Source organism: Cylas formicarius, unplaced genomic scaffold (assembly GCF_029955315.1).
Source record: "Cylas formicarius isolate icCylForm1 unplaced genomic scaffold, icCylForm1.1 PGA_scaffold_6__28_contigs__length_40554024, whole genome shotgun sequence".
In the NCBI taxonomy this organism is placed as follows: Eukaryota; Metazoa; Arthropoda; class Insecta; order Coleoptera; family Brentidae; genus Cylas; species Cylas formicarius.
Window position 1 is genome coordinate 23,425,103 of NW_026844347.1, and position 13,986 is coordinate 23,439,088.

General features: G+C 35.6%; 1 protein-coding gene across 4 annotated transcripts in view; it reads right to left on the reverse strand.

Moving 5' to 3' along the window:
* Nucleotides 1-13,986, reverse strand: part of LOC132702981 (ecdysone-inducible protein E75) — a 168,174-nt gene that overhangs the window by 29,112 nt on the left and 125,076 nt on the right. For 3 of the 4 annotated variants that reach the window (XM_060671942.1, XM_060671943.1, XM_060671945.1), the window contains exon 2: nucleotides 2,347-2,435. In XM_060671942.1, coding sequence (XP_060527925.1) covers nucleotides 2,347-2,435 — 89 coding nt within the window. Of the gene's footprint in view, nucleotides 1-2,346; nucleotides 2,436-5,595; nucleotides 5,660-13,986 lie in introns of those variants that run through there. The other variant, XM_060671944.1, reaches the window with a different exon arrangement.

A 13,986-nucleotide genomic window follows, 5' to 3' on the forward strand; every position in this document is an offset into this window, starting at 1 on the left:
AAAGTATAGTATGCAACACGTTCGGTAAACTTTTTAAGTCACTCGTTTATTAAAAACTAGTGAGTCAAATGCCGTTTACCGCACTTGTTGCATAATATACTATTTTCTATTGGAGACTACGAAAGAACTCAAAAACCCAGTGTGGTTACCTATAATGTACCTTTGGCGATATTACAATTATAAAATCATCTTTTTCAACAATTTCACAACAACAACAACAAGTCATATGAAACTTAGTGGATAAGCCATTTGTCTTTGTGTCAGGGAAAACAAATCAAAACTTTGTAGACCACGAAAAAGCAAAATTATTTATGCTGGCGTTCTTATAAAAATGTTTGGAAGACTAAATAATGTTTCATTTCCACATAGATCACGTAATCAGAAATCAAAGAAATGAAAGAATGGTGTCACCTCATTGTATCACCTACCCATAATCTGGACCAAATAAACTTATATCATGACCGGACGCAGTTTGTCATTTTCTGGTTATTTCCTGTCGATGAAGGTTAGATTTGTTCATTAATGGACTCGGGTGATACTCAAAATTTGAAATGGCCAAATTTTTTGGAATATCAAAAAAAATAAAATTTAAAAAACTGATCCTCTAGATCTCTTGAATCGCAAAAAATATCCAAAAACTATAATATATCCAAGAGAGAAGATCGGATGTTAAATGGATCTGTTTGTTTGAAAGACGGTAAGTTCAAAGGGTTAGTTAGACGAGGAAACAAATATACTTCGGCCATAGTTAGATGCAAAAGTCCAAAAAAGCGCTACTCTTCAGTTTACATATCGGCAGCAAAATTTAACACAAGAAATGTCAATGAAATAAAACTTTTGTTGATCCAAACTATATACCGGCTACCTACGTCGTAAGACGCGCGTTTAGCGTAATCGCAAATATATCCCGTAGTCTACGCCGCTGGCAGTTCCGCGATCATCGACAGCACGCACATCGGCCGTTCACATTCGAGCTAACCGGCCTTGAACTAGCAGCAATTTTGCCCGTCACGCGCACAATCTCGCGCGTGCTCACCAAATCGGCCCGAACCACATTTTCGCTACGTTCAAATCGTTCGTTTCCCTTGAAAACGACACCATTTCCGCGTTGCTTCCTGATGTCCGAAATCGGGCGCGTGTTAAATATCAAGGTTGGGTGTTTTTTTCGAGCCTTTAGTGATGGATTTTATTGATGTTAGCCTTTGACTTATGAACATACAACACCATACAGAAGTGTCAAAAAAATACATGCTTCTGCACAATCTCATAACTTAATATGCTATTTAGGATTTGGTCACAAAAAATGCGTTATAATAACTTCCCTATCGCAACTGAGCAACGACAACAATCATTCGAAATATTACAATTTTCAACTAAATGGTAAACGCGAATGAAACAAAATGCGTTAAATTGACAATACATATATTTTTTCAGACTAGTTTCCGTTAAATTTTTGAAAGTTATTCTCGGTAGCTGTACACGAGTGATGGGGAAGCAAAAAAAGCAATACAGTATAAAACGCATGCGCATAAACCTATCAAGTTCACCTATAATGGCTTCGGAAATACAAAAAATTTAGATTTTGTGTGTCCAAATTTTATTGAGGATGGGACGCATTATACAAATTCGTACTAATAGCAGAAACTGTAATAAGCGATTGTTTATTTATTTCATATTTTTTCGCTTTTTTTGTTTGTAATTTAGTTGTCAAAAAAAATTTTAATCTTTTAAATCTTTTTTGACATAATATACTGCTGACTATTATGACTACTTAAGACAAGAATATTTTGAATTTCTATGTATATCACTCTGGAGTTATGCGCTTTTTGCTAAGGTTTTTTTTTTAAGAAGTTAGAATATTATAAATTTTATGCTAAAATTTAAAAAATATTGTTTGAACCCCAAATAATAATAATATGTGTGCATAATTACAATAAAAATACGTAGGTAAAGTTTCCCATTTTCATAACTGAGCAAAAGAAGGAGAACGGTCACTATTACTTAGCCTTCATGTTCTATTGTACAATTTGCCTCAATTTTTATCACAAAATTCCAGTTTCAGCCTTTTTTCTTATAGACGCTTCTGCAGCTAAATTTGCGTTCCAATTACGAATTAATAATTTTGTCGTACACCCCTTCGAGTCTCCCGCGGGCCTCAGAGGGAATACATTACTACGACTAGAAAAAATCCCAACCGGAAAATGTTGTACCCAATCATTTTGTCGCTTCTGTATGGTGCGGCATAAAGTAGTTCTTTCCATCCGAAGAGTATGTCGGCGCCGGGTAGTCCAAGAACGCGGTGACCTCGTCGGATGGAAGACAACGTATAGACGGAAAGACACTTACCTTGCATCCTTCGCAGGAATGTACGCCGTAGTGGAAACCTGATGCTTTATCTCCGCATACTCGGCAGAGTACCGTCGTCCCGTCAAACTCTACAACAATGAAATCTGCATGAATCAAGTGATTCGCACAAAAACTTTCGGAATTATTAATTTGGAATTTTGCCATTTGTTCTCTGACACTTTTCAATTTCTATTTAAAAATTAACAAGTGCCAAATAATCCAATCAACTCAAAGCTCCTTTGCGACATATTTGCAGTCAGAACTGTTTTGAATGTTACATGAAGACAGTTAAGCCAATAATTAAATAAACCGAATACTGAATCTGAATATTAAACTTGAAAGAGCAACGTAAAAAAATCGGGATTGTGTTCTAAACTCCTCAATTGAACTCCAAAAAATTATCTTATCTTTTCTTAACTTTATTTTGCTGACTGTCTTCATACAGAATACTGCTTAACTGTTTCTTTCAACTTTTTGACGTTTGTACGAATTTTGAAAGAGGATTTTTTGTCAATTTAACTGAAGTATAAGCAAATATTCTCACAAGAACAGGTAGTTCAAGGTAAGTTCTATAATCTGTAGTGTTGTGGGGCTGGTCAATTGAACTATTCTTAATTGACTAGTCAAATTCGATCGATCGATCGATTGTAGAGGGTTATTTATTATTATTTAATAATAATATTTATGTGATTTTCAATTTACATATAACATCAAAGAATACCGAATATGATTTAGCGATTCGGGGAATCCCAATAAAAATTACGACTCAATTAAAACTCAAAAAATTTGACCGGTCAGGTGCAACAAAAAGCTCATTATGTCTAACTCCTAAGGAGTTCCGGTTTCATTTTTTTTTATCCGGCAACATGTTTGACTTTATTCTTTTAAGTTGCTAAATTACAGTCCTTCGACGGGTTTCAGGCAGCTGCTTTATCTGCCTAGTGGTACTTGCGGCGCTGGCGCAGGTAATTTTTGCTCCTACTGCACCTATGGCGATCCTAATAATCATTTTTAATATTTGAAACCTCGGAACTATTTCAGAACAAAAATGCAGCAAAAAATATTCCGAAACAATTGAAAAAAAACAAACCTAAACCAACCTAAAATTTAAAAAAAAATCGGGGGTCATGGGATTCTTTACAACAGTTACGACGAATTTTAAAAATTTTTGGACGCCGTATAGTTTGGTGTTTCGCAGAACCAGCTCAAACTCTATTTTTAACGGGTAAATAAAACATGTTTTTGCAAAATTCTGAGCTTAAGAATCACCGTATCGGTTAAATTAAAACCATCAAATTGAGATTAACTGGTACTGGAGTTTGACTTAAGGTGAGAGGTAACTAGTTTACCAGAGACCCGAAAAGTGTGTTTGCACTGTTTGATTTTACCACCACTAGATTTTACATTTGACCCCCCGTTTTTATAATGCATTTGATTTTCAATTTGTTACTTCTCGAAGGCTACAGAATAGAACAGAGGTTTTCTGTCCTAGTTTTGGAACCACATGCGATAGAACTAGACAATGTTGTTTAAGATTGTGTTATATTCGTGTTGTGTTTTGTTTATTATTGAACAGTTTGTTGTTCCCCAAAATCATAATAAATAATATAAAATCATAAATATATGTCAAAAATTATTCAGATAATGCTACATACGAGCAGCGTTACGAGAAATAGCGCCAATTGACGTACTCTAATAAGACAATGAAAGCATATTTTTTAAAATTTTGGAGCGGACTAAGGGCGCGAAAAACTACTTCTACCGAGGGCGACGCCATTACGCGTTAATCCGTAACGTTTCCTCTCAGTTGACGTGGTGAGCGTTGGAAAACGATCGGACCACGCGATCTATCGATAACAGGCGAGAGTGAAAGAAAAGAAAGGCGGTCGGGCGGTTTACTTTCACCCGATAAGATGATGATGATGCACCTCGCCCGCTGGCCGACTAGATCCGACCGGTTACGCAAGCGAGAGAACGAGAGAAACGCGAAAGAAGGAGGAGAAAGTGGAACGGCGACGCGCACGAGAGTGCATCGCACGCGGTGAAATTACGCAAGGTGTAAACTATCGCCGAGAACTAATAGATCCAGATCCGGAGTGTAATGAACTTGGGCCGGGGGCATTGTCCCGGGTAAACGGCCGACTAGCCGCGCGTGCGCCTTTGAAAATAGTGGCGGTCGTGTTTTTTTTTCCAACCGCGTTACCCGCGTCGCTTTCCACGAACCGATAATGGGGGTGGTATGGTGGTCGTTGACTCAGTAATTGGTCGCAGCCGAGCCGGATGACGGTTGGGATGGATTTCGATTAGAAATAAATATAAGTGCATTAAAAAAAAAGAAAATGAAAAACAGAATTTTTCCGAAAATTTAAGTTGCTACATCATTGAATTTATTCAGATAAATAAAAAAAACTTTCACCAATGATCTTTTGTTTATTTTCTGTTTTTATCTATTTTTTTATTTATGTAATTCCTCTTTCTGTGTTAATTAGTCCAACTTTATCAATTCTGTGTCAATATATGCTCAGAAAAATAAATTCCTAAAGAAAAAGCAATAAAAAATCATTTACCATAGAGTATCTTTTGTTTAATTCTTTCAAGTGAACTTCAACCAATAACGTTACCCAATTTTAGTACCAACAAATAACACTAAAACGACGATCCGCAAGATACTCCTTTTGTAAATTATGTAATGAAAAATGTATTCCAATTTGCGTTCTGCATGTAGTGTTTCAGTCGTAAAGTTTGGGGTCTGTATGGAAATTTTCTCTAATTTTACTATGTAGCTAGTTGCGAGTCCATTACCATTACATCAGTATGAATTTTAAAAAAAATAACTGTTGGCGCAGAGTTAAGTCACAGCGGATAGATCAAGTTAAATGTAAATTTTTCCAAGTTGATACATCAAATTTACGTCTTTTAACTTGCCTATAGAATTCGCCGCTAATAACATTTTCATGTACTATCTATTGTACATTTTGTCATCGAGGTTAGACCTACGAAAGAATAACTTCTAATTTCAGAAAATCATTAAAAAACTCCATCCATTTAGATTTTGGCGCAATTTCCGTGTCGACCGCATACTATTTTCGCCGTTCCATTACGGTCTCAAAAAAAGGCGTAAATTTAAAAATATTTTTAACTAATTAGAGGTTGAAAGACTACGTGACCGACTGTCACAAATGTATTTTTAACCATATCGCGCGTGGGCTGCCTTCACGGCTTCGATTTTTATCTAGAGTTACGCAATACCTAAGTTCAGCGCAGGTTCTTTGGGCTCCGTCGTTCTCGATTCGCTCATGGCGACGACCGTGGTACTCTCCGGCAATTGCGGCACCGAATGCACGCTGCTGTCGGGCGAGATAATCATTGTACCCGCAGGAAATAATCCACCGAGTCACGATTACGTCGCGTTATCCAAAACAGTGTTCACCAAAATCCACACATCATTATACAACAACACAAACATTCACGCGAAACGCCGACTGTCCAATAAGTATTGCCTAATAATATCGGAGAGCGTTGCGTCTTCAGCGCCACACCACCTCTAAGAGTGAAAGTCCGGATGGCAACTGGGCTCTTCTCCAGCCCGACCAGCGAAGTATAGTAAATATTGCGACTACCTGAAGGGAAGAAGGGAATAGAGGAGAGAGCCCGCGCGTTCAGGGTTCAACGTAATTCAAAGTTGGAGGTCACTGACAACAATGCCGGCGCGGCGGCCAATAGCGTTCGACTAGTTGGAGCGCGATTGGTCCGCGAGTCCCGACCGTAGCCCCACCTGGCGGCGGCGGTGGGGACGCGCGACCAAGTTCATCGACACGAACCTTGACTGAATTACCCAGACTTCGCGTGCAATGATCGGCCAAGGCCGCCGCGTTCGTATCGCTGTTGCCTCTTTCGTCGCGCCTGCCAGCTAGCTGCCGATTCGGTGTGAGGGGGATCACTCTCGTGTTTAGCCCGCACTGCCGCCAACTTCCTCAAACGCGATCGCGATTGAATCCGCTAAAGATAGGGAATCAAGTTGAAGGCACATTCTTCGACGAATAAAAACGAATTCTTACTTTGGTAAATAGAGAGAGCATCTTATTTTCTAACGAGCTTTTCTTTTCGTTTTTATAATATAAGGTTTAATAATATGTTTTCCATTTTTTAACTTATCCAACAGGGGTTAAGAAAGACCTTTATTCTTTCACATTATTCACACGTTTCCATCTACACCAGGTACTATAAAACAGTTGACGTTATAGCCTGGATCATAAATTATTTTTCAGGATTTCATTCATTTAAAAAAATCTTGTTCACTTTATTCATCAACACGTTGGTTCATAAACGTGAAACAATTTTTAAACTATTAATAATACATCTTAAATATTATGTATTTAAGAAATTAATTTAGATATCATAAATATTATTAGCATATACACTTATTACAGTCAAAAAATCCACATCCCACCGCATTAAAAGACAGAATAAGTTCAAATATGACCATAGATTTATAGATAGGACTTTGATAGAGGACACAAATTATAACAGGTAATTAAGGACCACAATCATGCCATAACTTGACCAAGGATGAAACATTGAGATGACAAGATAGAGCAGTGAAAAATTAGAATCAACAATGAACTGGAGGTGTACAAGTATCGAAGTATAATAAACCTGATAAAATAAAAATTGATAATTAAGTAAGTAAAAACCCACCTCGGGAGCTACGGAAAGAAGAAGAAAAAAAGATTGAAAATATAGTTCTTGCTAAACTGCGGAGTTTCACTTCGCTTAAGATAGAGAATGACTTTGAACGAATCAAGGAATTCTTATTTAAATCAATAGAGAGCGCGTGTCCTTTCTCCTTTTTAGAATCACAACCAAAACAAGGTCACAAAAATTTTTCAGAATCCCATGCAATCCTTTTTTCCCTACAATGTGCTGAAAAGCTCAAGAAAATGCTGAAAGTGTTAAGATGGCCCGCGTCGACCTTTTTTTTTTTTAAGTTTTATAGTTAATTATACATGTTTTGTATACCTTGTTTTTGTTTATTTCTTATACAGGCTGATCTGTTGTTACATAAATGCAGTGTTGTGCCACACATGCTTCTAGCTTATGCCACCGTTTTTTTTTAAATATAGCGTGACAAATACATAAATAAAAAAATACTCCAGAATCCATACAAGGTCATGTGTCATGTGCGGCTGCATAGCCACTGATAAATATATAATACATAATAATAAGTATAATAACGTGTACCTCGTGGTATAACATATTTGATGTTCTTTTTTTAAGTGCACGTCTTAAAATTTCAAGCACCCCAGATTTAATGTAACATTTTGCAAAAACCTTTGTTTGAAACAACGCGATAGTTCTAGTGAGTTTTCAGGCCAGTTTTGTGTAACAATGGTGAACTAATAGCTGCAAATTTTAACTACTTAAATTCGTATGAGTTTTTATTATCCCAAATTACCGTCAACATATATCGGTCTTGAAAATCAATCCGATGTCGCTCATTTTCACGCGATTTTTTCCCGGAAGACACGCAACCCTGGCAGGGGTGCGTTAACCCCGTTGTGGCGATCAATAAGAAACCAATTCGGATAATTTCCCTCGTTTTTCCGCGCGCGGGTGAATTACTGAAGTGGAAGTGCGTCAATTTGTCGCTATTTTTAGATTAAATGCGCAACTTCCGCAGTTGTATGTTTTCCCAGAACGGACGACGCGACGGGGGGTTTATTTGAGGCAGGAATAAACAGATACAAATGTTCTGCTGTCAACATTTATACTTTATTTATTTAAATAAATATTTTAAAGACTATGCCAATAGCGTAAAGAAGAAAAAGAATTTAATTAATAAAACAATTACTAAAAAATATTTGAACATAAAGATTTTAAATATACAGGGCGTCGGGCGTTCATAGTATCCTTATTTACGACAGTAGAAAAAAAAGGTTAATACAAAAGTTGTAGGATGTTGGTTGATGCATAATTTAAAAATATTTTTAGATATACAGGATGGTCCAAAAAGTGTGACGTTATAAAATATATACAGTCTTAGAGATTTTGGCCTTCTATAACGTTGAAAAAGGCTGCTTGTAACGGGTACCCCACTGGATATGAATGGCTCCAGTGCAAACCATCGCACTGTCGTCTTCTTTATGATATACTTTTTATTATATAAATGAATTGACTTAAATAATTATAATAATAAATTATCTGGATTTTGTAAATAAGGGAACTACGTGCAATAGAACAGTTTGGAAAACATCAGCAGGTGGGTCCAAAAGCCAATCCTTAACTAAGAAATACCCGCATTTTTTATATATTATATATATTAATTTCTGCCCCCTAATACTGGGACGATTTTTAAACGACTGACAATTAAATCAATTAACCGATCTGAAAAGGTCCGCAATTGCATCTAGTAAAAACTAGGCAACTGTAGTGTTTTCATTACACTTCTTATAAATCACCAAATATCCTCAGCGAAATCGTGAGGCAATATAAACATAAAAAGGCAAAAGGAGGGTCGCAGAATTCCCAGAAAGAATGAAGGTCCTACAATAAACCAATATAAACATTAACTTGGACGATAATAAACATCCATTATGGGGCATAATTTCAGATTGTCGGCTCCGTTCTTCGGTAATGGCGTGCCATATTTTTTCCGAGAATTTAAAATTTCGAAAGTGAAATGCCAAATTCGTTTCCATAAAAATTTATGACGCGAAGCGAGTTTGGCACAAGATAGGGGAGTTATAAAAATTTTAGGGAGTGTTCACTAAAAGCGAAAGGATTGACACTATAATATTCACCAAAAAATATTAACGTTTATATATAAAAGTAAGATTCAGAGTAGAGTAACACAAAATTTATCGATCGATTCTTGCCGTTAATAATAAAACAAACAAAATATTTTCGACAATGTTAAAGTTTTGCGAAAACAATTCTATATGTTCATGGTTTTCAGATATTATAATTGAAGTATGTTGTATTACACATATGTATCTATCAACCTAGGTTTGCAGAATGTCTGAAACATCTGGGAATGTATCTTCGGAGAAATTGGAGAAGTATTCATCATTTCTCACTTTTCGCCATATACATTTTTTTGACTATATACAACAACTTTTGAGTGACATACATATGCTAAAATAATTTTGTAATCAACGAAAGATTCGATGTCGTTTAATTTGTTGTTATTTGTGCTGTTCGTTGACAATTTATCTAAGAGTTAAAGAACAAAAGATTACACTTGAAAAATGTGATTTTATAGCAAATACGTCTATAATAACCTCCAAGTTTAGTAAATTTATGTTGCTATTTTTGCGTAAACAATTTTTTCTTTAAGATTGGTAGTTGATACTGTTTGAAGGTTTCAATCAAAAATCCAAAATTTCTTTGCGTATAACCCTTTTAAAAATTTAAAATTAATTATTTAGATGATTATTTTTGTTTTCCATTTCATTATTCATTCATTTACATATACTAGGTGACAGATGGGGTAGCGAAAATATTGTGTAATAAATTTATTAAATTACTTAACATGCAATAAAAGCAAATAATTTGTTACAGTGTACAACTAACCAAAACAATAGACACAAATATGTTATCGTTATTAAAGACAATATCTTTAATATCGGTTCCATATAGCTGCTAGAGATATAGCGGCCATGCCTACTGCTGATAATACAAGAACATATGCAGCAACGATGGAAAAACACAATAAAATTTGGTTTTTAACCAATTAATATGCGACATTCAACAACCAACCTGACAGCTGACAGAACATCAATGAGTTTAGATGCGGCACATTTACGCCAGTATTTTCTTAAAATATGTCCAGATCCCAATAAATCTTTAGGCACAAAGGAGTTAAGCGTGTGGTTAGAAAAAAAAATGGAGCAAAGTGCAGGGTAGTGAGTGAAATGTGGAGGCATCGGAGGAAGATCATTCCCTTCTCTGCGCCTGCGGAGCATCAATTTTTACCGTTCCGAGATCAATTATCTAAGATCGGTCCAGATAAGTAAAATATAGCGCCGGATCTTGAGTTTCAATACTGGTCTAAAGAATCTTATATAAGATAGTCAGAAGAAACATCTGTCGTTGCATGGACACAAAACGTGTGATGTCGATGAATGTGGCTGTATTGGCGTTGATACATCTGAGACACAAATCCTGATCCATTCGAATTGATCCACACGATCCGCCTGCATCGACCTCGCGGTTCGAGAAAAGAAAAAAGGAGATCGTTGGTGGAAGAGAAAAAATGGCGGAGGAGAAACAGAGCGTGTCGCGGGAATCGCCGGTCGTAGAACAGCGTGGCATCTTTGAGTTTGCGAAACAAACGAACGTTCAGGCCACGGCCAGTCAGAGACCCAGGAAAAAAGTGGCGGTTGGCATTGAACTCTGCGAAGAGGAGCGCGTTGATACGGCCGCGGGGCTGCCGGATTGAACTAGAATTCTTGAAATCCGCGGCTTAATTGAATAAGTTTCTCTAGTTTCATAACATCTTCAAATTAATAGACGCAGCTTTCATCATCGCATTATAGAACTGTTCGATTTAGAATTGACATTGTATGTCGCACCTGCGACTAAAAGCTCTAGACGTGGCAACGTCGCGAGTGCCAAAATCGTATCCGAAACAACAAGAGTGATTTTTTGCGCGATTGCGATTAACCTTGATGAAATTCACTTCTTGTTTATTGGCTTCCTTTTCGTTCTAGATGGAAACAGCGTTGCTGACACACACTATTGGACTCTTGGTCGACCGAAACTAACTCAAAAACGAGTCATCGAATGCGTAGCAGAATTGTTTTCCGCTCTACATTGTTATTGGTTAAAATTTTCAAATTATTTTTTTTGTTTTATAATTGGTGCCAGTTGCGCAATTGGATTCGCTTTATACTTCCATAAAAACGAAGATTGTATTTATTAGACCCTTTGGAATAACCACACTTAATATTTCTCATTTATATAATCCAATGCAGTATCCCAGTACTAATATCACTTCCTCTTTTGAATATTACTGTCGGTATATCCTTCACATAATTAGTACCAGTAAATATATTTTTGATTATGTAGACGTCATTTTTATCTCTTATCTCCTGTTTGGTAGCAAAAAACGCAAAAGAGAATTAATTTTGATTTTGCGTTTGATTTTGTGTTCATTAAACACAAAATTATTTTACTTGGTTTTATTGTACTTCGAAACCAACAAGAATTTGAAAACAACATGTATTTCTCCATCCATCTACGCCAGAAATTAGATGATAGGTATACTGATGTGACCACGAATATAGTTATCAAATTTCAAATCTAATAAAAAAGTTCAAAATAAAGTTATATGTATTGCACAAATTTTGTCGTCATTGGTGATTTTGGATGCTATTAGATGATACTAGTATATAACTAAGGATTTTTGTTACAGTCCAGTTTAAAATTGACAAAAAAGAAACATTGAAAACTTAAAAAATGTAAGGTTCAATCGCAAAACTTTGTTTGAACAGATTTTACGAATCCGCTAGTATGCAGATTTCATCACACTATTAAGAGTACTTTTACTCATCTGTTAAAAGAGGGGTGTGGTGACTATCGTGTGAAAGCGTATCAAAAGGAAACAAATTGTCAATCTGACATATCTCGGGCGCGGCGAACCGATTTTTGGCTAATTGTTTGTTATGTTGTTGTACAATTATTAGACCGGAAATATTCGAAGATGGTGAACGGGCGTTGCAAAAAGTTGTTTACTATCTCTTTTATCGGTGGTGTAATAGTCAAGATGGTTAAGTGAATTAGAATCGGACCAACGGTTTTGGTTTCTTGTCATTTCAGTTACGTCGCTGTAAAACAGTGTGTACGGCAGTAAAAGTAAAACTACTGCTTCTAAACAATTCCAAATTTTATCGGTTGGAAGGTTATATATTGATAATCTGGACATACATTATCGATAGGATATTCTACAATACAATACAAGAAATATAAAATATTAACCCAACCATTCAAAATAAACCGGATACAATATGGGGAAGAAACAAACTAATAAAAAATGATAATAAAAAAAATTAATGCTTCGTAATTTGCAAATATTTTATTGTATCCACACTCTGAAAGCCATTACAAATCATTTTGCAATATCTCTAAATATACAATGAGGAAAAAACAGTACAAAATTATAATAAAAGATTATCTTCTATCATGAAATTCTTTCAGAAATATATATAATATCTCGTTTGTAACTAAGTTTAGAGGCTAAGGAACCGCTCATTCAATATTTCTAATATAATAATCACATTTGATTGTTTTACTACAGCGTGAAATGATTGAATAACGTGGGGTAGGTTTTAAATCAAAATAAAATAATATAGGTAAATGGAGTTGTCAAACAATCTAAATAAATTTTTGATACATTGGTATGAAAAATCGGTTGCGGAATTTTTTCATATATTCACTATCATATTTTGAGTAATAATAAAGAGAATAATAATTGTGATACTATCATAACGTCCAGAACGTTATATTATATACTAAAAAAAGTATCAAACATTTAAAATTTACTATTTACAAATCTTCTGGACTGCTCATGTGTTGGTTGCTGACGATTCGCCAATCATTCCCGCAGTATACTAGAATTATAGCCTGGTATCACTGCGTGTTCTTCGCGATATTTAAGTAGTGAATAATCTAAAGCGAGTGGGAGTTTCTTTGAAACATTTAACACGGACCCCTTACTAAACTTTGGATATTTACCATAAGTGCACTTTTTTTTAATCAATACTCTGTAGATACTGCTATGTTAAGGAATAATGATACGATTCTAACCCATTTGAATACAAGGTGTGTATCAAGAGTCTTAAAGTAGCTATGTAAAAAAAGAGTCTGCGTATATCTAATTTTTTTCCATATGACGTCACTTCATACATGCAAAGAACATTTTCAACTTTAAGTTAGGTACCTCGTGTGCACGAACATGTTTTGATGGCACTTGCGTAGTACGAAAATGACCGGTCGCGTCATCGGACGTGGAAAAAATAACCGAAATGGTAAGGTCGTTGCCATTTTCACGGTCGAAACCTTGACAGCGGCGAATTTGGCCGATGCGTGAATGTAAAAACGTTTTCAAGGGTATGCGAATCCGAAAATTACTTTTGCAAATAGAAATAGACGAATTTTATTATACGTATATGCGATGTTGTTTGGCCTTGTCTCTCTCGATCCGACGACTGTATATATTTTCTTGCCTTGTTGACGGATAAATTTTGGCAAATGCAAAAAAAATGATGTAGGTACAACGTGTCATGGTTATTTCTTGGAAGCGTTTTTTTGCTCTATGTTGGATATGATTGAATACCATGCAGCAGCAAGTACCACGGTCTGGGGAGATCCTTACGTACCTCTCGGGATACATTTGTATAGGAATATTTTATATATTAAGACATGTTTGTGGTTATTGTGGTTGTGGTTATAAGTTGACTCTACAAATATATTCGATAATGTTAGAAAAATTGTAAATATTTGCGTTTGCCTATAAACTATTACATTTTTGTAAACAAAAAATCCTTCTTTGAAGTTTGTACAGAACAGCTGAAATAATTATTTTTCAGCCAGAACCTTTTCGGAAAAAATAATTAGCTTAAAAATGTGTTCCAGTGTAAA